Source organism: Castor canadensis, chromosome 13, assembly GCF_047511655.1.
Source record: "Castor canadensis chromosome 13, mCasCan1.hap1v2, whole genome shotgun sequence".
Taxonomy (NCBI): Eukaryota; Metazoa; Chordata; class Mammalia; order Rodentia; family Castoridae; genus Castor; species Castor canadensis.
This window is the reverse complement of record NC_133398.1, coordinates 122,808-147,073: the sequence shown is the minus strand read 5'-3', so window position 1 is coordinate 147,073 and position 24,266 is coordinate 122,808. Positions and strand designations below refer to the sequence as shown.

The following is a 24,266-nucleotide window of genomic DNA, read 5'->3' as shown; positions in this document are numbered from 1 at the left end:
TCACGTGTTTTTGCTCTTGCCATCCTGACAGGTGGGAAGTGACATCACCGGTTCCAATCTGCGTTTCCTCATGGCCAGTCATACTGAGTGTCTTTTCGTGCTTGTTTGCAGTTTCTTCTTCAGTGGAATGACTCTTCATGTCTTTTGCCCTGTCCTGTTTGGAGAACTCTTGACTGCAGAGTTTTTAGGGTTCTTTGTGTATTTTAGGTTCCAGGTCAGATACATAGTTAGCAGGTATTTTCTCCTTGCCTGTACCTTGTCTTTTTGTGCTGTCCTGTTGGTCTTTCACAGAACAGAACATTTTTAGGTTTTTAAAATTTTCTTTCTCCTTGCACTTTTTTCCCTTTATTGTTGTGCTGTATACATTGTGGCATTTACAAAGGTTCTTACAGTGTATCAACTGTATCATAATTGAATTAATCCCTTCCACTGGTTCTTTAGTTTTAATGAAGTCCAGTTTATCACTTTTTCCTTTTGTGGGTTGGGCTTTTGGTACCAAGTCTAAGAACTTTGCCTAATCCTACTCCTGAAAGTAAACTCACTTTTTTTTTTTTTTTTTTTTTTTTTGGTAATAACTAGGGTTTGAACTCAGGGCCTTGGGCTTGCTAGGCAAGTTCTGTACTACTTGAGCCACTCCCCTTAGCCCTTCTTGTGTTTAGTTTGTTTTTCGGATAGGATCTTGCACTTTGTTCAGAGCCTATTTTGGACCGCTATCCTCCTATGTCCACTTCCTGCATGGCTGGGATTACAGATGTGCACCACTAACGATCAGCTTGTTTTTGAGACAGGGTCTTGCTCAGTTTTTTTGCCAGGATGATCTTAAACTGTTATCCTCCCATTTCTGCCTCCCATGTAGCTGGGACTGAAAATTTTCTTTTGTGTGTGTGTATTTTTTCCCCTAGAACTTTATAATCATTTTACATTTTACATGTACGTAAGTCTGTGTTCCATTTTGAGTTGATTTTTGTATAAGTTGAAAGGTTTAATTGAGACCCTTCTTCCTCCTTCCTTACCTCTTACCTCTCTCCCTCCTCTTTTCCCTATGCGCATTTAGTAGCCCCAGCACCGTCTGTTGAAAAGGTTGTGTTTTTTCCATTGAATTGCTTTGTGCCTTTTCTAGAAGTCACTTGGGCACATTTGTGTAGGTTTGTTTTAGTTCCACTGATACATGTCTGTCCCTATCTCTGCCAGTACCACAGTGCCTGAATATCTATAGTTGTATGTAAATGTTGAAATTAGATACAGAATTCTTCTCATTTTATTCAATTTGAGAGAATTAACAGCTTTATTATGTTGTGTTTTCCAATCATCAAATGGGGCACGACTTTCCATTTACTTAGATTGTCTTTGATTTCTTGCATTAGGAGTTTGTAGTTTTCAGCACACAGTCCTCTGTATGTTTTATTAGATTAAGTTAGATTATGTTTTGTTATGAGTTCTCTGTATAATTCTAAATGTTGATCCTTTATCAAACATAGGATTTGTAAATCCCCCCCCCCATTTTTTATGCTCCATCTTTGCTCTCTTTTGAAATTTTCATGAAGTCCAACTTATCAAATTCAAGATCATGAAGCTTTTGTCATATTTTTTCTAAGAGTCTAATTTTTTAAGGTCTTACATTTAGCTCTTTGATTCACTTTGAGTTGTTTTTTATATATAGTGTTAGATAAGGGTCCAGCTTGTAGATATCTAGTTTTCCCAGCACCATTTGTTGAAAAGTCTGCCCTTTCTCCACCAAATGGATTATTACCATTGTCAAAAATCATTTGACCATATAGTCAAGGGCTTATTTCAAAGACTCTCTGTTTTATTCGTCTATAGGTCTTGATCTGTAGGCTTTTATTTCCTTTTCTTGCTTTATTGTGCTGGCTACAATATTCAGCACTATGTTGAGTAATAATGGTGGGAGCAGACATACTTGCATGCTTCCAATCTCAGGAAAAAATATTCAGTCTGTCACCATTAAGTGAGAGACTCCTGTTATCTGTAGCATTGGATTTGGTGGTGGGGTGAGGATGGTAGGTGCTCTTCATCAAGTTGAGGCAGTTCCCCTCTTACTTTTCTGAGAGTTTTTGTAATGAATGGGTGCTGAATTTTGTCAGACTCTTTCTGCTTTGATACAAATGTGATTTTTCTTCTTTAGTTAACACGATAAGTTACAATTTTTCATTTTTCAAAAATTTTACTAGCATGTGTATATACATATACATACATATATATCAACATATATGTATGTTTATATACATACGTGCAATTTTTTTGGTGGTTTGAACTCAGGGTTTCATGCTTTCTAGGAAGGTGCTCTACTGCTTGAGCTATGCCTCCAGCCCTTTTTACTCTGGTTATTTTGAAGATGAGGTCTTGATTTTTACCCAGGCTAGCCTGGACTGCAGTTCTGTGCTGGAATGACTGGTGTGCTTTGCCATGCCCACCTTTTTTCTGTTGAAATGGGGTCCATCTCATCCATGTTGTCAAATAGATGTATGTAAAGTTGTTCATGGTGTTCTTGTTGTCATTTTGATGTTAATGGGTCTGCTTAATTGCTGATTGTGGTCATTTGTGTCTTCATTCTTCTTTATTCTTAGTATTCTTAGAAGTTTGTCTGTTTTACTGACTTTTTTCAAATAACCAGTTCTCTTATTTTTTATTGGTGTTCTGTATTGTTTTTCCCTTTGTAGTTTTGTTGATTGCTGCTTTTGTTTTTATTATTTACTTCCTACTGCTTAATTTGGGTTTATGTTGCTTTTCATTCTTTTGGCTGCTTGCGGTGGAAGCTTAATTATTAATATTTCCCTTCATGATGAATGCATTTAAATACACAAGGTTCTTCTTGGTACTGCTTTGGCTGTGTCCTACAAATATGATAAACTGTCTTCTCATTTTCATTCTGTTCAATGTATTGTTTATTTCCCGTGAGGCCTCCTCACTTCTTGGCCTTCTCTGATAGTACCCTTCTTTGAGGCTGTGGTTGGTCTGAGAGGGTGGAAGTCTGGGCTCCCCAGGGAGCTTTGCCAGCAGGGTTTTTTTGATATCTGGGCTGAAGCAGTTCAACTGCATTAAAGTTTCAGTCTAAAAGTCTCCTATCTTGCTAAGCTGTCTCCCTGTTCTGGCCGCCTGGCTACAAAGAGCTGGCTTTTCTTCGTTTCCATTTTTATCTATGTCTATTGCATTTCCAAGGTGCAGGCTTCTGCTCCAAGCCTGGGATATACAAGGCAAAAAGAAAACCCAGGAAATTTACCTTAGGTCCTGAGGTCCCAGTTGTTTTGCCTTATGTTCTCCATCTTTTGCGGTCTTCCTGTGCTTGTTTTAAATATAATGTTCAGAGTATTAATTGTACTTAGTGGGAGAGTGAGGAAGAGTATGTGTCTATTAAATCTTCCCAAGAACTGGAAGTCCTGATTTGTTTTGCTTTGTTTTTAAGATAAGAGTAATTAGAGTGACCTGGTTACTGGAGAGAATGATCCACAAGGGGAAGTTGTAGGGCCAGTGCTCAAGTGGGCAAGAGGGCAAAGCTGCCGCAGTGCTGGCTCTCTTCTTCTCCAGGAAGGAGATTTTGAGGGTGTGCTTGCCGGGTGGTTGGTAGCTTTGGTGTGTGCCAGCCCGCAGGTGAGGTGCATGTCGGTCTGGACAGAGGTGTAGTATGGAAACATGAGCTACAGATAGAGTTGGGATTCTGGATGTCATTTCTGGGTTGGGTTACAGGAGTCTTGGTGACCAGTCAGAGTCAGTGTTCAGGGCTCAGAAAGTCACAAGCTGCAATCTATCTAGGGAGCCTAGTGCTCTCCAGGGTTAGAGTCTGCAAATCCTGCCAGGGCTGAGGGACACCTGAGGGCAGGTGTCCTACAGCATTCCCAGCTTGTGGGCAGTGCTCAACCTGTCTTCTTGCATCTGTCTTGTTGGAGCCCTGACCCACGATTTGTAGACTATCTATCTCTGAAGGAAGGTGCGAAGGTTCAGATGGTGCCACCTCAGCATCCATTTTCCTTCTGGTCCACCTTTAGCACTAAACTCACGTGGAAAAAGATTCTCCACCTCTCTTGGCCAAGTCTACTGAGACCCATAAACGATATAACTGCTGTGGAATTAAATTGAGTTCATGGGAGCTAACTCTTTTGTGGACTGTGCTGTAAGAAGCAAAAGATCTTGGAGAGATGGCTTTTCTTTGCTGTCATGCCTGGGTGCTGCACTGGGAATTATCCACTGGGGACTTGTAGGGAATGAGTGTGCGGGCACATGTGGCCTCTTGAGTTGTGGCCTCTGCTGCAGACACATGGTTAGATATGGGCCTTGGAGCCTGTGGGCCTTCATTTGGGAGGAAATGTCTTTGAAAATGCTCAGGAAGGCTGTGAGTCTCCTACTGGGAATTACCCTATCAGGACCATGTGTCCTGAGCAGTCTGCTCCTCGGCTTTTTGGCATTCCTGGGCAGTGCCTGGGTTGTAAAGCACACCTAGTCCTCTTGGAGCCTCAGCCCAGGGATAGCTCTTCTGGGTAAGGGCAGGTCTGACTCTTTGGCCCTCTGACCCTCCTGAACTTTCTGCCTGGACCCTGCAAGGTGTTTGCTTCTGAAGAAGCTTTCTAGGGGGCCAGGCGCCCTTCTGTGGCATGCTATGTGTCTGTATTTCCTCATCTCCTTCTCCTTGCTTCCAGACAAATGATGCGGCTGGCAACACCTGGAACTGGCTCTACTTCATTCCTCTCATCATCATTGGCTCCTTTTTTATGCTCAACCTGGTGCTGGGTGTGCTCTCAGGGTAAGACCCATAGGTGTGTGTGGAGTGCCCCCTGTGTTCTCAGATCTCATGGGGCTTGTGGGGGTACCACCTGGATTCTTAAGCCCCATGGAGGTACCATCTGCATTCTCAGGCCCCATGGGGATTGTGTGGTTGCCCCTGCATTCTGAAGCCAAGGGGCAGCAGCAATGAAACTGGTTATTCCCAGAGTCCTGGGCTCTGGTAGCCTTTCCTTTGTGCCACCATCCTGACCTGTCCTTGACCACCCTGGCCTCCTTTCTCTGTCTCCCTCTCGGCCTTCGCCTCTGCTATGGAGGGACTGCTGCTGCTCCATCTCACCATAGTGGAGAATAAATGTAGCCCTTGTTTCCACTTTCCATCCCTGCCCAGACCCTGGATTGTGCCCCCTCTCACATCATCTCTTTGTGCTGAGCATCTCCAGGAGAAGGCAGGAGAGGGCTCAGGGCTGGGAGTCCCCCCGTGGAGGGAGCTTCTTTATTCCTCACTGTAATGAGATGTGGCAGCCTGGCATGACAGATCTGGCCTGTGAGCACACAGCATCCTCCCATCCTGAATTGGGGCTGGTATTTGGGGTTCCCACTCTTACACAGGGCTGAGGAAGCTATGCTTCAAAGGAAGTAGAGGGTGTCAGTCCTGGCCTGCTTCTGTGCCCCCACTAGAGCATCAGATCCCCTCTATGTCCCCATACTGCCCATCCTGAAGACTCCTGCTCAGGCCTAGGGTTCCTGAGGTAGGCTGGGGATAGAGCCTAGTGGCCCCAAGAGGCAGCTGCTATGCTAGCTGGGTAAGGAAGAGTCACAGCGAGAATAGCGGCTGGGTCAAGGCCTCCATGCTCTGGTGCTGGAATGGTTTGAGCCCTTGTTCTCTCCTGGAGAGATGATTTTGACTAGCCTATCGCCTCCATAGGGGCTGTTCACAAAGAACAGCCAAGTCCATGGTGTAGCGTTGAGTTAGAACTCCTAGTCTGGTGGGGCAGCTGGGGAGGCCTGGGGCTCAGAGAAGGGACCTAAGGAGGGAGGATTTCAGCTGAGATGCTAAGAAGACTAGGAATGCTGTAAACATCTTCTAGGCGGAACACAGCTGGCCTCAGCTCAGTATGGGGGTGCTGCACAGAGCTGGAGCCAGAGAGTGTAGGGGTGCACCTCCTGCCCTTCTGCTCTGGCCCTTCCTCTCTGTGCCTCTGGGTGTCTGCACTCACTGGTTCTGCTTGCTCTTTTGGCCTATGTGGTCCAGGGAGTTTGCCAAGGAACGAGAGCGGGTGGAGAACCGCCGAGCGTTCCTGAAGCTCCGCCGGCAGCAGCAGATTGAGCGGGAGCTGAATGGGTACCTGGAGTGGATTTTCAAAGCTGGTGAGCATCTGTGGGAGCAGGCTGCTGAGCTCTGGCCTGCTCTCTGTCATTCTTTGTCCCCAACTACACCCTCTGTCAACTAGGCTCCCCTGGCCATGAGTGGAGCTTAGCTGAGGAAAGCCAAGATGGACGTGGGCTTTGTAATGAGGCAGCCTTCCTCTCTCCATCTCAGAGCCATATGACTCTGAGCACAGTGGGCTGCTACTTTTTGTTTTTTGTTTTGTTGTTTTTTTGTTTTGAGATAGTGTCTCACTCTGTAACCCAGGTTACACTTGCTTTGTAGCCCAGGCTGGCCATGAACTTGAGAACTCCTGTTTCTGTCTCCTGAGAGGTGGGATTATAGGTGTCTGCCACCATAGCCAGCTACAATGGGCTTCTTTTTTTTGCAGTACTGGGGTTTGAACTCAGGGCCTATATCTTGAGTCACTCCACCAGCCCTTTTTTGTGATGGGTTTTTTTTCAAGATAGAGTCTCACAAACTATTTGCCTGGGCTGCCTTCGAACTGCAATCCTCCTGATATAGCTAGAATTACAGGCATGAGCAGGCAACACCCTGCTACAATGAACTTAATGGAGGATTTTGGCATGGCTCAGCCTAAAGCTGCTCTTTCCACATTGGGGCCTAGTGCCCTGTCCTTTCCCTGAATCTCTTCTGTACCCTGACACAGGGCTCTTTAGGCCTGAACTTTGCCCTCCATAAGCCGTGGGCTGGTGCTCTTCCCCATCCATCATGTGGGCTCCTCTCTCCACGTGAGCTGTTCTCTCTCCTCCATGTGCACTGCTCCTCTCCATTTGGGCTCTGCTCATGCCTCTTGGGGTCTCACAAATGCTTTCTTTGTGGTAAACTCACTCAGAGGAATCGCTGCTCTTGGTGAGAGCCATGTCAGGACATGGGATGGACTTATGTAGCTGGGCTTCTGCACTGGGCCCCGTCTGGATAGAAGAGGCTGAGCTGTTTGTGCATCTCTGCAGTGGGCAGGTAGCATTCTAGACCTGTGTGCCCTCATCTGGTGTCCCTAGGATGTGCCCAGTCGAGGATGTGGTAGGAAGGCTCTGACGTGAGGCTTTATCTCCTTACAGAGGAAGTCATGCTGGCAGAAGAGGACAAGAATGCAGAGGAGAAGTCCCCTTTGGATGGTAGGTGACTCCCCACAACACCCATGTAGCAGGAGCTCAGGTGGCTGTCTGGACAGTGGCACAAGTACACACTTGCCTGTTTCTCTGGAGACGCTTTGTGTGTCACACCTGTGTATCTATCATGGGAACATAGACACAGGCTGTAGGGTCTGAACCTGGCTCCTACAGCAGCACACATCATCTCCATAGGAGGCTTCGTGGACAGTGCTGCCTCCAGCAGCTTTGTGCCTACAAGTTTCAGGTGAACTCTGTCTGCCCTGGGACTTCCTTGCTGTTGCTCCCAAAGGCCATGGGAAATCTTCTGGCACTACCTGGGGTCCCTGAGCGAGGATGGGGCCAACATTGCTGTGGTCTCCTACACAAGTTGCCCTCGTACCCCCTGCAGTGGGAGGGCTTAGGTCAGGACCTGACATCATGGCCACACTTGCTGCCATCCATCTGAACTGGACATATCCAAGGCTCTGAACAGTACGGCACTGGGTCCTCTGCTGTCCTGGCCTGGCCCCAGATGGATGTTTCCAGATCCCTCTGGTGGCCAGGCCATCCCACTGACCTTGTTTTGGAAAGAAGGGAAAGCATATCCACTCTCAAGATTCCTTATCTCTCCTGCTCAAGGGCAGAGAGGGGTCTGGGGGAGCCAGGAATTGTCTTGCCCTGCCTCAGCATTAGCTCTGCCTTCAGGACAGGAGCTCAGAAAAGGTGGTGGGTTCCAGGGGAAGATAACCCCACACTCAGCTGAACGACGCTTGAGGCTGCAGCTCACATAGTCCCCATCACCCTTTGCTTAAAGCAGTGTTGAAGAGAGCTGCCACCAAGAAGAGCCGCAATGACCTGATCCATGCAGAGGAGGGGGAGGACCGATTTGCAGATCTCTGTGCAGTTGGTGAGTGTCCAGGGGTCCTCTGGTCTGCAAGGCTCATGGCTGGATATAGAACACAGGCCCAGCTTCCTCTCTGCCCTGGGCCCACTCCCTCTTTTTAGTACTCTTTGCTGGTTGCTGCTACCCTGTGGCTCCATCATGCCCATGTGGACATAGAGCCCCCACGGCTACAAGTGTCCCTGGCTCCGAAGAGACTGAAGATTTCTGCTTGTCTTTCCTCAGTGCCATCTGTTTTCCCTCGTCCTAGACCTGGGCCCTCTTTCCGTGCCCTATTTCTCAGGCAGTAAAAAGAGACTAATTTATCCTGCAGAGCTGTTTTAGTTCCCTTTAGGCCTGGCATTTCCCCACTGAAGCCACACAGGATGCATGCAGCCCTCTGTCTCCCTGCAGCTGTGCAGGACAGAACTTGGCAGTCATGAGGTCCCATGGCAAACCCATCTTGCTCTCCAGTAGTCTGAGTGGACTGGAGTGATATCTGCTTCTCATTGTGCTGTGGCATTTGTGGATGAAACCCTTTAACAGAGGCACCCACATTGTTTTGTGGACCCAGGCCCAGGAGGCCTCATGAACTCTTTAGAACACACACTTCCTTGTTTCAGATCTCACACGCAGGCACACGTATGTGCGTTGCATGCATGCACACACATGTATGTAGAGTTTAGGGCAGCTTTTCCTGTTACAAATGTAATTTCCTACAAACTTCTCATCGATACGTTTTGAGCCTCTCCCATCAGTCTAATTCTAGCCCACTCTTGTTAACGGCTTCACCCATTCCATAGTCTGGGCTCACCACGATTGCTTCAACCATTCCTATTGAATGGTACCTTAGCATACTTCTGCTTGGTTTTTCTCACTGTGAGAAGCATTGTTCCAAATGCTTGCAAACCACCCCTTTCTTTACCAGTGCTTTTGTTTCTGGCTGGATTCCCAGGGACAGGCTGCTGAGGTTAAGGGTGTTTGCACTTCCCAGAGCTCTGTATAACATCGTGTTCCATTAACAGAGCAGGAAGACATGTGGCCCTCACCCCAGAGAGACACTGCAGTTGCTTTTGATTCTTGCCAGTTTGAGGTCAGGTTGATGGCTATGAAGTAATACTTCCCTGGGATTAGTTCTTGCATTACTGACTTCTAGCAATTCTGAACCCTTGCTGTTTCCCATTAGGGTCTGTTTTCTGATGACTATTCAGATGGCTATTCATTTTTCTGTTGGGTTGTTGTTTAATTTATTTTTCTGTAAAAAGAGATCAATTTATATTATAGATTTCATTCTAATTTTTAAAAATTTATCATGTTATATTTAGATAATTTCCTTCAATTTTTATTTACGTAGAGTCTGATTTTATAAAATGAATTGAAGATTTGTTTGAAAGTCTTTTTTTATGTGGCTTATGGTCATTTAAAGAACGCTAGAATTATTTGTTATTTATAAGTGAGATGAAACTGTAAACCCATATAGTTGAAGGAAGGAAAGGAAACAGAGCTAGAGAAAGAACGTCAACTAATTTTGTAATTTGTTTTGCTAAGAAACCTTCCATTTTCTCTGATGTCCAAACTTGTTTCTGTAGCACCGCCCATAGTGTTCTCTTGTCACTTGTTTATTCTTTCCTGTAGTCAGTCATTTCTGCACCTTCACTCGGCATACATTTAGTAAGTGCCCACCCTGTACCAGGAGCTGTTTGAGGTGTTGGAGCTCCAGCATTGGACAGAGTGATCAAGAGCTTCATCTGGAGGGCATCCATTCCAAGGGCATCAGGCAAGAAGCAAGATGATAAGTAAAAACCATACGAGGTCCAGTGGAGCTGTGTGCAGAGGAGGGAAGTAGGGAGGGAGGGGTCTAAGGGTGTCCATGCAGAATGACCACAGATGGTTCAGGACATCTGATGCCTTTGAGCAAATGGCTGGAGAAAGTCAGCCTACAGAGAGTGATGGTACCTGTTACTAATCCTGGCTATGTGGGAGTCTGTTGGTAGGAGGATCAGTCTGAAGCCAGCCCCAGGCAAAAACCGCAAGACCTTACCTGAAAAGCAACTAAAACAAAAAAAGCATGTGGCTCAAGTGGTAGAGCGCTTGCTAGAGGCCCTGAGTTCAAATCCCAGTACTGCAGGGGGTGAGGGGTCACCCGAGAGGACATCAGAGGCTCAAGGCAGGCTGCGTCCCAGCAGGGACACCAAGCATCCATGGGTGGGCTTGTGGGCATCATTGTCTGGCTCTCGATGCAGCAGGACCCTCCAAATCCCCTAGAGGCTGTGCTGAAGATAAACTAACCTGGGAAAAGGGCAGAAGGTGAGACCACTAAAAACCTGACAGGTGTAGCCTGGGCTTGGACCAGGAGGTGGCAGAGGGGACTCCAGGTATATTTTGAAGACTGGTCCACAGAATTTGTTGACCAGCCACTGTGGGTGGAAGTAAGAGAGACATCAGAGACAGCTCTTCAGGTTTTGGCCTGAGTGGTGGAAGGAACAGGACTGCAGGGAAGTGGGGTGGTGGGGACTCAGGACATGGAAGGTTTGGGATGTGAGCTGGAGGCTGGGCAGAGGCCACACAGGTGCTCTGAACTGGCTGAGGCATGACGCAGCCCTGTTGAGGAAGACAGTCCCAGCTCTGAGCTGATGCAGACCGTGCCAGCTTGGTTTTGCTGTTTTCTGGTTCTGTCTGCTTTTCTTTTTTCTTAATTAGGATTCTGTGGAGTTGATCTATATTAATGATCATTTTAGATAATCAGATTTTAGATTTCTATTTTTTTGTTTTCAATGTTATCATCGTTATGTTTTTCTTTCTACATTATTTTGGTTTACCTTTTTATTTTTATTTTGCAGCAAAGGCATTTCCACCCACTGCCTTCCTCTGTGTAAAGCTTTGCTGTGATGCTTGGTTTCTGGGTAATCTTCATTTTTTGTCTTAGATCAGATGTGGTCAAGGAGTTTTCTTAACTGATAAATAGTTAGGATGTTTGGCTCATCATATTTTACTTTTATCAGATAATGGTTGGAAAATGTTTCTAAGTTTTCGAATTGTAAGTTCATAACCGATTTTTAAAAGTTTCATTGACATAAGAAGTGTATCCCATATCTGAGAGATGGAAACAGATGGATTGTGATGTGTTTGTGGAGTGGGTTTGTTGATCCAGGTTCCCATTCTTTGTGCTTGATTTCTGTTCCCATCTATTACTGTTGAGAGGTGTTGTCAGCATTTCCACTGTATGCTCTTTCTTACAGCATCCCTCTCCCTCTCACGGGGCTTTTGTGCTCTTGGCTATGATGCAGCTTGCAGTTGTGGCAACTTCCCCATAAGTCATCTGAGTTTTATCACACAGTGCTCTCTTTGTCTGGCTGGCTCTTGTTTTTTGAGACAGTGTCTTGCTATATAGCCTAGGCTGGCCTCAAACTTGTGATCCTCCTGCCTCAGCCTCCTGAGTGCTGGAATTACAGGTGCATGCCACCATGCCTGGTGGTAAAGTTTGTTTGACACGTGGTTTTCTCCTTTGCTCACTACTTCATTTTATCATCTGTGTTACATACTGTTATTCTATTCTTTACCCTTCCTTTGGTGCTTGACTCTACTGGTTGTGTACCCATCCCTTGTTAATTTCTTGTCTCTATATCTTGCATCCCTTTGCTCAAAATAAGAAATGTAGTTCTTCACCATTTTAGTTTCTTTACCAGCAAGACACATCATCTCCATCACTGACGTGCCCTTTCCGTTTAGTCTGTACCTCCGTGTGATATGGCCTTTACAAGTGGTTCTCACTTGTCCCCATGCCCGCCCCAAGACTAGGTCCTTTGGTCACCCTTGCCCAGCACACTGTTGCAGCTCCCAGAGGCTGACTGCCCCCTGGGTTTGCTTCCCAGTTGTGTTCTCCAGTTGTGGCTTACCAGAGGACTGCCCCTCTATTTTGGCTCTGCTCTGCCACTCTGAGTTTCCTGAGACAGTGCCCGTGGGACAGACACTGAGCCCTGAGTGTGCTTACATCTCTCCTTGGTCCTCACCAGGAGTGAGACCTGAGCTGCTGTGGCCCACATTCCCCTGTTGCTCTGTGGCTGTCGCCCTCTGTTATAGGCACTGGATGCTGTTGACCTCTCCTTTCTGCCTGGTGTCTGGATCCTACAGGTGCAGGTATGCTTTCAGTAAGGAGTGTTTCCTCCCACTCATCTGGTTATTTTGTCTCCTTTCCTTGTTTCCCCTCTGGAACTCCTGCCACTTTAGGTGCCATCTCTGGCTTTGCTCCCTCAAGTCACTTATAACCACTCTCCCTACATTTCCCTTCTATTTGGAGGCACTGCTTATGTTTCATCTCTAGGCTGTTTGGGTTTTCAGCATGAACTTTGTTTCTTTTCCTCTGCTGAATGACTTTGGAAGTTTTATTTTTTCTCTAAAAAGTTTCTTTCTCTCTTGCTTTCAGTTTTTTGGTGGTACTAGGGTTTGGAGGTATTGGTACAGGGCCTCACGCTTGCTAGGCAGGTACTCTACCACTTGAGCCACTCCACCAGCACTCTTTTGTTTTGGGTATTTTTGAGATAGGGTCTCATGAACCATTTCCCTGGGATGGCCTTGAACTGGGATCCTCCTGATCGCTGCCTCTCAAGTAGCTGGGATTACAGGTGTGAGCCACTGCACCTGGTTTTGTTTTGTTTTGATGAGTTTGGTATTAGGACTTCCCCCAAGGTTCAGCAGAGCCCAAGGGTTCACTTGCATTTGGGTCCAAAGACTTCAGCTCTTGGTTCAGGGTGTGGGGTTCAGCAAGGAGGAAGGGGAGCTGTGCCTGGACTTCCATTCTCCCAGCACTGCTGGGTCCCCTTTGCTGCCCCACAGCTTGAGGACAGCTATTTTCTAGGCACTGCGCTTGCACAGAACTCCCACTGTCTTTCCATCCATGCTGCATTCAGTAGGCTGTCATTTGAGGCCCTGGATTGTCTCACTGAATCCCACCTGACCATGAAAGGTGCAAGTGACCTGTGTGTATCCAAGTGGGGAGCTTCCAGGATATGTGATGTGATCCTGGTCACACAGCTGGGGCAACAAGGGTGGTAGTGCATGTCTCTTGTTGCTTGAGTCATGTCACTCAAGCATGCCCCATGCTGTGACAGGCCACCTGGGCTGAAGGGATACTTGCTGTCTTCTTCCCCTCACTGGCTTCTGTGGAAGGGTGACAGCAGGGTGGATCTTGGTCATCCTGTGCATCCTTAGGGCCTGATAGCAACAATCTCTCCATGCTGTTGAACAAGTAGTGCTGACCAGGACCATGGAAGACTCCCAGAAACTGATGTGCTCCTGTTGTTACAGTAGGAACAAGCCACATGTGTGTGTGTGCAGTCACACCTTCTTCCAACACTGAACTCCATTGTCATTCATGGATTGATGTAACTCTTGATTCCCACAGCTTGAAGATATGAGACCTTTTTTTCTTGAAATAAGTTTTTTAATTATAGAGAATATATGCTGATTATATCCCAGGGTGAGCCAGCTGCCCCACATGGTGTCAGGGAATACACAGAGGCTGTGGCTGGTGAGGCAGGAGGAGGCTGTGAGGACAGTGTCTTTGGTGGGTGTGGGTCAGGGTGGCATTCAGAGCCCAGGATCTGCCTCTAGGACCTTGGGAAGTCATCATTGGCTGATGGACACTGCTCTGCACCATCCTAGGCCCTGGACCATGGGGCGCCTCCTGCCGTCTGTCTGATGAATAGCTCAGCTTGTAGACAAATCCCTCAGAGGCTCAGAGGCCTACTCTCACTTCCCAGACCAAGTGCTGTCAGTGTGCACCTAGGGCCTGGGTGTGCACACAGACAAGTGGAACATCCTGACTCCACCACAGGGACCCCTGCTGGGGTGCACATAGTCCCCTGGAGGCCCTTTGCTGGGCAAGTGTGTGTACTCTACAAAGGGATGCTCAGGGCACAAGGTGCAGCTATGTACTCCTGCAGAGCCACAGAGAGGACCCATATGATATAAGCACAACCAGAGCCTCAGACACCCACAAAGAGCATTTGCTCCTAATTCAAGCATTTATCGAACCCTCTGTGCAATGGACTCAGTGGCAAAAGATAATGTGGACTGGGAGCTAACAGTCTGGTCTTGTTGCTGGGTACAGGATAGGTCAATGAGCAAACACAGTGACAGGTGGTGACAAGGTTACCATCATTGTTGAGTGCCTAAAGACCCTATTTTAGATGAAGTGCCAGAGATGACATGCTATGGAGATGACATTGAAGCCAAAACACAAGCTGAGGAGCTAGTCATGGAAAGGAGGCCAGTAAGGAAAACCTGTTAAGCTCAGAAACCTGGGAAGGGCCAAGGAGTTAGAGTGGTGTCAGCACACTTCTCAGATGACAAGTATTTATGGCTCCGTGGCCAGACAGCAACCACTACCACATGTAAATGGGTGTGCTTAGCTGTGTTCCAACAATTTAAGAAACAGGTGGTCAGTGGTTGCTGACCCCAAGTCTGGAGGGAGATGGACAGATGCTGTAGAACTCACCAGGCCACATTGCAGAGGTAAGATATGGGAGGGACTGACTCAGTCAGACTCATACCTTTGGGAAAAAGCTCAGAGTGCCTGTGGCATCAGGGCTGCCCTTCTGGAAGGCAGCATGCATTCTGGGAACCAGAGACAGTGACTGCTACAAGTTCGGTACAGTCCAGCTCTCCCACTTGTTTGCTTGCAGTACCCCCGAGGGTTGCCAAGGTTCCCTTCTCTGAGAAATGAGGTGGGGCTGCCAACCTGTGGGACTGCCTGTGGCCTGCAGGGCTGGGGAGGTCTCTGGTGGGCATGTGAATTGGGAGCCCACAGGTCCCTGAGACCTCAGTAAGTCTCTTGCCCAACAGGATCCCCCTTTGCCCGGGCCAGCCTCAAGAGCGGGAAGACAGAGAGCTCGTCATACTTCCGGAGGAAGGAGAAGATGTTCCGGTTCTTCATCCGGCGCATGGTGAAGGCACAGAGCTTCTACTGGGTGGTGCTGTGTGTGGTGGCCCTGAATACATTGTGTGTGGCCATGGTGCACTACAACCAGCCGCAGCGGCTCACCACCGCACTGTGTACGTACCCAGTCCTGTCACCGGCATGCTTTCTGACAGCCTGGAAGCCCTAGCTTGTGTTCCCTTCTGCCTGACCAGATCAGGGGCCTGGCCTGGGTCCAGAGCCTGAGGGTCTCCTACCCTGACAGCTGGGTTCCAGGTAGCCCAGCTGATCTGGCTCCATGCCCTTCACCAATGTGGTGTGACATGAATTGAGAGGTCCTGGGGTGGGAGGGAGTGTGTGGGAGACCATGGATAAGCCAGGTGAGCCAGACTCATTTCTTTCTGCTAAGGGCTTCAGACCCGTAGACCAGGGACCTAGCTTTGTGCTTCGCTGCCCTGAGGCTGCTGCTCCTGCCCTGGGTACCCAAGGAGGCAGAGTCCAGGCTCTGGAACTGTCCAGGGCTTTCCTGGTCATTTCTATTTTTCTTAGCAATTGATTGAGTGTGAGGCTGTCCATGACCTTAAGAGGCAAGAGGTCAGAGCCACTTGCTGCCCTGTGTCATGGGGATCTGAGTTCTGCTTGTCTTGGTCCTGGCTATATATAGTTCAAAGATGGCAAAGAAGACGATCACTGGTGGTGGGGCTTCCAGTGCCCTCTGGTACCAGGACTGACCCTCTGAGGCTGACCCTCTATGCCCTAGAGCTCTGTGGTCACATGGAGCACAGCCTTGCCCTGCTGCCTTCCTCATTGCTAAAGCATTCACTCGTGTTTATGTGCTACAGTAGCTGTGACTGTCTGCCCATCCCTCAGGGTAAGCTGCACTCACCCAGCTTCTTGTCTTTGCTGGGTTTGAGAACAGTACCTGGGCTCCCAAAATGCTCTCTCTCCCTCCAGGAGAGCCCTGTGTGCTGGAGGCCACCTGAGAGCCTTTTCTGAGCTCAGAGATGAAATACCCCAGCTCCTAGCTGTGGCCTTGCTGAAGTGTTCTGCCTTGACGATGGCCTCACCAGGGCTCTTGGACAGCCACACTCCCATCCTGTGGATCATCGAGCCTGTTCAGCCCTGGAAGGGCTCCTGAGAGTTTTAGATTGTGATAGCTCCACAGTAATGAGAGACTCACAGGCCACATGAAGTGTGTGTGCACATGTGAGCTGTCCTGGGGTAGGATTCTAGGCTATAGCTTTTCCAGTTTGTGTTGAAATCTATTTCTTGCCTCCCTGGGAGAGGGCTGAGGGGCAGAGGGAGCAAAAGTAACAAGGTGTCAGCAGACCACCTTGGGGCAGAGTGAAGATTGAGGAACCCTGTGTATCTGAACAGTCTTCTCTGGCCCCTGGAGCCATCTTGGTCCTTTGCTTGGGTCCTTAGGCTCAGGTTTCCCCATCCTTGGAGTTGTGTGGGGACTAAGGAATTGCTTCCTCTTCTCTTGGCTGCCCGGGTATGTTCTTCCCACATGGCAGCCAGTGTTTTGCAGTAGGGCTGGTATTACTTCCTGTCCTGTGTGTCTGCTGTGTGAGCAGGTCAGGTGTGTGTGGGAGGAGAGGGCAGCATGGTCTGCTCACATGTCTGACGTGTGGGATCCCAGGGCTTTGGGTGCCCCAACCTTGGGCCAGGCCACAGGCATGCCCGGCCAGGAACCTACCCCTTGCTTCTTTCTCTTTGTGGTTTCCTGGAATTCCTGGCTCCACTGGCTTCACTGAGGGAAAATGGCTGGAGGTTGAGGCCTTGGCTGGGTCTGGAGGTTTCTGCTCAGTATCTGGGATCTTCCCTTGACAATGAGGCTGAACCAGTAGAATAGGGAAGGCTAGAGGCTGAGGGGCACTTTGCCCAGCATGTACCAGCTTCACCCCCCAGAACTCTGCTGTCCTGTAGATGGTGGGTGGGCTTTGAACCTCAGCTACCCATCCACTGAGGACACTGATGCACTGCCAGGGCCTTTGAAACCAAGACTTAGACAGTAAGGGAGCTGCCGGCCTGGTCTTCCCGAGGCCCTAACACTGAGAGACAGATGTGACCCCTCTGTCTCCACAGTACACTGGCCTCTTAACAACATAAAACACTCTTAATCATCTTGTTCTGCTTCCCCTTAGCTGGTGACAACTGGTGTCAAGAGTAAACACTGTCCCCCATGCCATCTCACAGCAGCATCAGCCCTGCTAGCTGAGTGATATAGAGATGAATGCATGAACGCCTTTCGTGGTCTCAGAGAGGAAGCTGCTTGTTTGAGGCTGAGGCCATGTCAACAGGATGCTGAGGGATTTCTGACTCCTTGCTCTGTAGGTCTCACCTTTGACAATTCTCACACTTACTCTTGCAAAGTCTCTCACTTTGGTCTCCTAGGGAGCAAGCTCAGTGCTTGGGCAGCCTCACCTGAGGTCCAGCGTGTGGGTGGCAGGCAGTCCCAACACTATGGTTTCTCCCTGGGATCCTGGGTGGGGAGCCTGACATCACAGGCAGGGACCTTTTGACAATTGTCAAGGGTCTTTGGACTTTCAGCCAGGAGTCTTGGGTCTCTGCATTCTGCTCCATGTCCCCTGAGGTCTTGCATCTTGGGGTGCTCTGAGTGGGACTAGTAGACACAGCTTTCCTGTTAGACCTCACATGTTCCATTTAGCACAGCTGGGTCAGGAGTCAGGCTTGGCTGGGGAGGTTCTTCTGTCCCAAGAAGGCCCTGTTTGGCATTAGTGTCTCTGAGGTTGGCCTCTTGGCTTCTCTGCCTTCTCGTTAGCATCTTATGCTTGTTGTGGGGCTCTGTTTTGGGATTCTGGCTTCAGAGACTTAGCTTGCTGGGGGTGAGTTACTCCCTAGAGCTGTTTGCACATATGCCTAGACCATAGAAGGGGGTCCCTTTCCCTCTTTCTGCATGGTGCCCAGCAACCAGCCCTGACTAAAGTGTTTATATGCTCACAAGGAAGGCAGCCCTTGGAGGGTTGTTTTGAAGGCAGAGTTTGGGATGCATAAGGATGGAAGCAGGAGGCCCTCTCTTCCATGTCTGTTTCATCACAAACTGCATCTGCTTAAGGTTCCATGTCCTGACAGAGGCCCTGGGAAGTTTAGGCTGTTTGCTGTTTAGTGCCTTTCATTCCTTCTCCTGGCCGTATCCTCTGTTGGCTTTGCTCTGTTCTGAGCTGCTGCCTTGTTCAGAGGCCACAGTGCCTTTGGCCTCCTGTGTGAAGTAAGTAGCCGATTCAGCCTAGCACTTTGGGAGGAGGATTGGAGACAGTGGTCTTGTTCTGAAGTTTGGGCTTCAGACGCTTACTGAGGGCTTCGGTGATCCTCACCTCCCCCTGTTCTGCTCAGGCAGTAGATACTCAGGAGTCAGGGAGTAAACTTGGGACCAGCTGGGCACCATCTGCTCCTGCACGGGAAGAAAAGGCCAGGTTTGGCAGAGGTGGAGCATGGAGGGCTGGGACTAAAGGAAAGCCATGGTGAAGAGCCTTTCTCTCCTGCTGCCAGGGGCCTACACAGCCTCTGGAGCCACAAACTGTTTTTGTTTTACCTCTCTCTTCCTGTTTGGGCTGGGCTAGCATTGTTTATGTGCCCCCAGCCTTAGCATGGCCTCCCTTTAGTCCCAGGGCCAGTGGTGTTCATGGCCCCCAAGGCTAAATGTGGCCTCATCAGGCTAGTGGTGTTTGTGCCCCGGCCTTGGAGTGGCCTCTCTTTAGTCCTGAGACTCTGGGGTTAGCAGTGTTGTTGCTCGGACTCCCAGGTTGAGTCTTGCTCAACCATTCATTGACAGAGCAAGCGTGCTGGGTTTTTGCAGACATCAGTGCTTCTGGGAAACTTGTGTTGATTGGGTCTGGGGTGCTCCAGTGGTGGTGGTGTTCTCCATTTAGTGGGACAATCATGGTGCTATGGGGTCCTGAGGAAGGGTGTTAGGAAGTCTTTGTGGAAAAACAGGGAGACTCTGATGAGGAGACAGGGCCTACCTGTGACCAGGGGTAGAAGGTCTGGTGGAGATCAGGGTGGGGGGGGGTGGAGAGGCTACTCCCTGGGCATCCTCTGGGGGTGCTCCTAAATCTCACTCCTGAGTTGATCCTTGAGCTGCCTCCCTTTGGTACTGGGTATCCATTACCATCCAGACTGGTTCCAGCATCTCTCATTATCCCTATCCTAGGCTGTGATTTCAGAGCACAGGGGTGCAGACCAGGCCTGGAAGGCTTGGCCTTGGAAGGCCCCGAGTTTGATGTCCTCCAGCCTGGGCTGGAGGCAGGGAGGGAGGAGCCTCAAGCTAACCCCCCTCTTCTCTGACTTCTCCTAGACTTTGCAGAGTTTGTTTTCCTGGGTCTCTTCCTCACAGAGATGTCCCTGAAGATGTATGGCCTAGGACCCAGAAGCTACTTCCGGTCCTCCTTCAACTGCTTTGACTTTGGGGTGAGTGAGATACCTCAGTTGGGGCCCTTATTGGGGATCTGGGCATGTCTGAGCTGTATTCCTGCCTGAGGATGTGCACAGCTCCTTCCATATATGTACCCATCATGGGTTGAGCTTTGTGATCCTGTGGCTCAGAAAGACTACCTAAAGACTGGGTGAGGTCCTGGCTTGGCCTGACTGCTGGGGATGCCAGCCACAGTGGCTCCCCACTGCAGAACATTGCCCTTCCAGTTTTGACCCTGTCTGTAGACTTGGGATCAGCTGGAGTGTCTGTACCTCCTGCCAGGCTGGGACCTTGTAACCTATGAGGGGGTTCAGTCTCTCCCCAGCAGAGCTCAGCTGCTGGGCCCCACTATCCTGTGGATCTGTCTCAGGCACTAGTGCTCCTGCGGGAGGGAGGATAGACTGAGGTGATCTTGCTGTCTATGGGGGCAGGGGGTATGGTGGGCCTGGGGTGGTCATTTCCCAACCTCTGTAGGTCAGGGAAGCCTTGAAGACAGATGTTACTGTGGCTTACTGTGAAAGTGGAGACCAGACACAGGACAGGAGTCCACATAAGTCACCTTACTTTTTATCAATAGAGCACATAGGACATGTCCCTGGGGCTGAGCCAGGGCCCAGGAATGTGACCCAGAGGCTCAGTGGCAGGTGGGAGTCCCTAGTCCTGCAGAAGGGTTTGGGGTTCTACACAGTGTAATGTAGCTAGGGAGGGGACCTGGGTCTGAATGGAAGGAAAACTTTAGCTTGAAAATTCATCCTGACTTGAACTTTTCTTCTCTCCAGCACTGCACATTATAGTTGGCAGAGCCTTGGTGTCTATTAGTTTCCTTAGGTCCTTACATGGCTCTCACTATGAAGATGAGTAACGGGACTGATGTCACTGCTCCTGGGCTGCTCACTAGTTTGTGGGAATCCTTAGGGCATTGGCCACATTCATGTCACCCAGGACCCTCTCTGATATATGGACACCTAGGGCTCTGGTGGGTGGTGGAGAGAGTCCAATCTTCTGATTTTTTACCTCTTTGGTCACAAGAAAGTCTGGAACATAGATGGCAGGAGGCAAGTGCTGAAGGGATGTCAGGTGTGTCAGCTTTTCAGATGTGCCTCAGTTCTCTGATGCCAGGGCTCAGGCCAGTCTACACATAACTAAGAAACCACTAAAATCTGTCATCTCACATGTATGGGTCAGGAATCCAGGTGTGGCTTAGCTGGGTGCCTTTGGCTCAGGATCCCTCTGAGCTTCAGTCCAGCTGATGAAGGCCAGGGATGCAGAAATCCCTCCCCTGGAGATTTTGCTTTCAAGCTCACTCACATGGTTGTGGGCAGCCTTGGTTCCCTGATCATGGGGCCTCTCCACAAGCTGCTCATATGTCCTCAAGGCATGGCAGCTTGTGGTGTGACTTCTAGAAGGATGTAGGATGGAATTTGCTCAGCCTCTAAGAGGTGTCTATCGGACACTTGGCTCAGCCAACTCCTGAGGGTGTGAGCACAGAGGTTCTCTTCCTTCCCCATTGTCAAATGAGCTTGCTTTTTTTCCTTTGGCAGTACTTGGATTTGAATCTAGGGCCTCATACTTACAAGGCAAGTGCTCTACCACCTGAGCCATGTCCCCAGCCCTTTTTATTTATTTATTTATTTTTTGAGATAGGATCTCAGTAATTTTGCCCTGGCTGTCCTTGAACTCATGATCCTCCTGCCTCTGCCTCCCAAGTAGCTGGGATTATAGGCATGTCCAGCTCCAGTGGGCTCTTGGTCCTGCCCTTTGTGAATCCCTTCCCTTTCCATGAATAGCAGTGCTTGTTTTCAGCTGGATCATATTCTCAGCCTGTTCCTACCAACAGGATCTTAGGACTCCAAGGACCTATTTTTGTTTTGTGCTGTCTTGACCCTTTTTATTCCATATATATCTCTACTTATGTCTTTTAAGGATGTGTTGGGTATTTGAGGATCTCTTTGTAGGTATGTTGTGAACCTTATCAGTGTTCATCCCTTTAGACAAAAGTCACACCCTCAACTGTCTTCTCTGCCCATGTCCTGTTGAGATGTAGGAGGGTCAGCACCCTCTAGTGTTCCTGAGGACTCACTGCCCCACACCCCAGACCTCTTTGCTGTGCCGGAAGATGGAACTGAACAGTGCTGTGAAGCACCTTTGACCTTTTAGGGATCTGAAGTCAAAGTCATGGTCCTGCCCCAGTGTCATCTTCAGACTAGGCCATTCTGTACCAGGAGAGGCTGAGCATTCTCAGAACCAGCAGGTCCTGGCTTCCTTGTCCTCAGGGTGGCTTTCTCCTCTCATATTTGACATGAGCAGCAAGAAAACCCCAGCAGACTTGGCAGCTTACAGCTTCCAGTTCACGGAGTGCATTTTCTGTGTTCCCACAACTGCAGTAACAACACAGCTGGACTTCCCTTTAGTGTTCTGTGAGACTCTCCTTGTAGTCCTGCAGGTCCTGATAGGTGGCATCCTCAGAGCCTGTGGAATGTGTGTTCAGGGTACTTTAAGCTTTGTGCTGTGCAATGCCTGTTCTCTGGTTCCAAAACCACTTCTACATCTTAGGTTTTTTTTTTTTTTTTTTCAGTACTGGGGCTTGAACTCAGGGCAGCACTCCACTCTGTTTAAAAAATCTGCTAATTTTCCCTTCTTGGAAACAAATTATCCTGATGCTTAATGCCTCAGAACAATAAGTGTTTATTGTGCTGTGAGTTTGGAGTCAGGGTGCAGCCTGATTGGACACTCCCTGCTTGGAGTATGTGATGAGACTGCAGCCACCCTGGGCTAATAGGGGTCTGGAGAATTCACTTCTAGGCTCATACTTGTGTCAACTGACCATCCTCAGAAACCTAGGCTCGCTTATTAGGTTGCCTGCAGGCCTCTGTTACTAGTCACCTGGGCCTCCCCATAGGCTGCTGGGTTGTCCTCACAACACAGCATGTGGTGATCCAAGGAGAGCCAAGAACACAAGATGGACACCACAGTCCTCTTGAACCTGACCTCACAGGAGACAGCCTGTCACTTCTGTGGTGTTCTGTTTGCTAAGAGAAAGTCCTTAGGTCTAGCCCATCCTGAAGGGGACAGAATTCCTGGGGGCCACCTTGGAGGCTGCCTACTGCATGAGCCAGTGGGGACAGATGGTGAGAATTAGTGGAAAAGAAGAGAGATTCTGGAAGACAGAATCGCACAATAGTGAGAAGAAAATAGGTTTAGAAAACCAGAGTCTTCAACCCAGGCAAACTCTGGGCTATTTGCCAGTGCACAGAAGACTTGGTGGCAGCAGCTAAGGGCTGGTATGTGTCACCAAGAATGGGCTTTGGCAGCTTACCCCAGTTGTCAGGGGAACAGGGTTACCACACCTGCACAGGGGTTGGTGTGCTGGCAGTCTGCAGGATCTCAGCTATTCTGAGAATGCATTTGTGGAGAAGGTGGAAAATAGGTGTTGACTCAGATATCTGGGTGTCAACCACACCCAGTTGTGGCTGGCTAACAGAGCAGCGTTAACCTGCAGGGAAGTCTTTAGTGATATGCTGCAGGGCTCTGTCCTGGCACATTCACCATTCTCTCAGTGATTTAATGAGAACATCGATGTTAAGATGATCAGATTTGTAGTCAAGTGAAATTGGCAGAAACAACTGAAACCTTGGAAAATATATGAGACAAGGATGGTAAAATGTAATTTAAGAGATTAATGCTCAACATTTGATTTTCTGAAGCAAATGCAGAAGCGTGGATTAGAGGGAGTTAGAATTACACACACAACACAGATATGGGTACTCACCCTGACTGTGAGCCCCAAGAGTGCCCCGTGAATTGAGGCCTGGGAGCAAATTCAGCTTGGACCCCCTGAATATCCTGTCCAGTGTGCTCCACCCACCCTGACACCTCACCCTCGCAGGGGAGGACACACATCTGTTCTTTCCAAGGCCCTCGCACCATGTATTGACCTGGACAGCTCATCCCTTGGTCCATCGAAGCAGCTGGGAGGAGAGGTGTGTGCTGGGTCACAGGCCTCTGTCCACCCACATCAGTGGGGCCTGAGGTAGCCCAGGGAAGAGGTAGGACCAGGTTCTAGCCACATGTTTGTGGCTTGTGTGGGAACCTGGTCACTGGGGAAGGAAAGACTCAAGTTGCAGTGTACAAATCTGAATATCTTGAGCAGTTGTAGGACCAGAGAGGGGGTGTTGCAGGGAGAAATATTTTGCTAGCCTGGGAGAAAAACACTTGATAGGGCTGTCAGATTGTTTGCCCAGATCTAGAGATATTTAAGAAGATGCAATGTCACCTGGCCATGGTGAAGCACAAGCAAGGTGTTGGACAGGTGGCTTCAAGCTGTACCAAGACACCAGCAGGCCTAGCCTTGCTCCAAATCCTGTGTTCCCCTTGGATGTCTGGGGTAGGGGTAAAGGATGGGCTAGGACCAGTGGCCTCTGTATCCTGCCCAGGGTTGCAGAGCCCCTGTGACCTGCATATACCCTGCTCCCTCATCTGGCTTGTGAGGCAGATGGGAGGCAGCATAGGTGCTCACAGGTGCACATGTGAAGGCCTGTGCAATACTCTTGATGCACCTGTGCACACACAGGTGCAGATGTGGATTGCTCCACCCACCCTGACGCCTCCTCATTGCAGGTCATTGTGGGAAGCATTTTTGAAGTGGTCTGGGCTGCCATTAAACCAGGAACCTCCTTTGGAATCAGCGTGCTGCGGGCACTACGGTTGCTAAGGATCTTCAAGGTCACCAAGTAGGTTGTCTGTGTACTCCTGGGCTTGGGGATGGGTGGAGACAGTGTGTGAGGTTGGCTGACACTGGGTGCTGTGCCATGGTGTCTGGA

At 49.1% G+C, this 24,266-nt stretch overlaps 1 protein-coding gene across 13 annotated transcripts in view; it reads left to right on the top strand.

Annotated features, from left to right (window-relative positions):
- Positions 1-24,266, top strand: part of Cacna1b (calcium voltage-gated channel subunit alpha1 B) — a 166,920-nt gene that overhangs the window by 37,870 nt on the left and 104,784 nt on the right. For 8 of the 13 annotated variants that reach the window (XR_012440671.1, XR_012440672.1, XM_074052688.1 and 5 more), the window contains exons 7-13: positions 4,650-4,753; positions 5,987-6,102; positions 7,183-7,239; positions 8,030-8,122; positions 14,939-15,148; positions 19,330-19,442; positions 24,064-24,176. Coding sequence is in view for 11 of the 13 variants with exons in the window: in XM_074052688.1 (XP_073908789.1) it covers positions 4,650-4,753; positions 5,987-6,102; positions 7,183-7,239; positions 8,030-8,122; positions 14,939-15,148; positions 19,330-19,442; positions 24,064-24,176 (806 nt within the window). In the remaining 2 variants the exon portion in view is untranslated. Of the gene's footprint in view, positions 1-4,649; positions 4,754-5,986; positions 6,103-6,956; positions 7,082-7,182; positions 7,240-8,029; positions 8,123-14,938; positions 15,149-19,329; positions 19,443-24,063; positions 24,177-24,266 lie in introns of those variants that run through there. The other 5 variants (XM_074052690.1, XM_074052689.1, XM_074052686.1 and 2 more) reach the window with 3 other exon arrangements.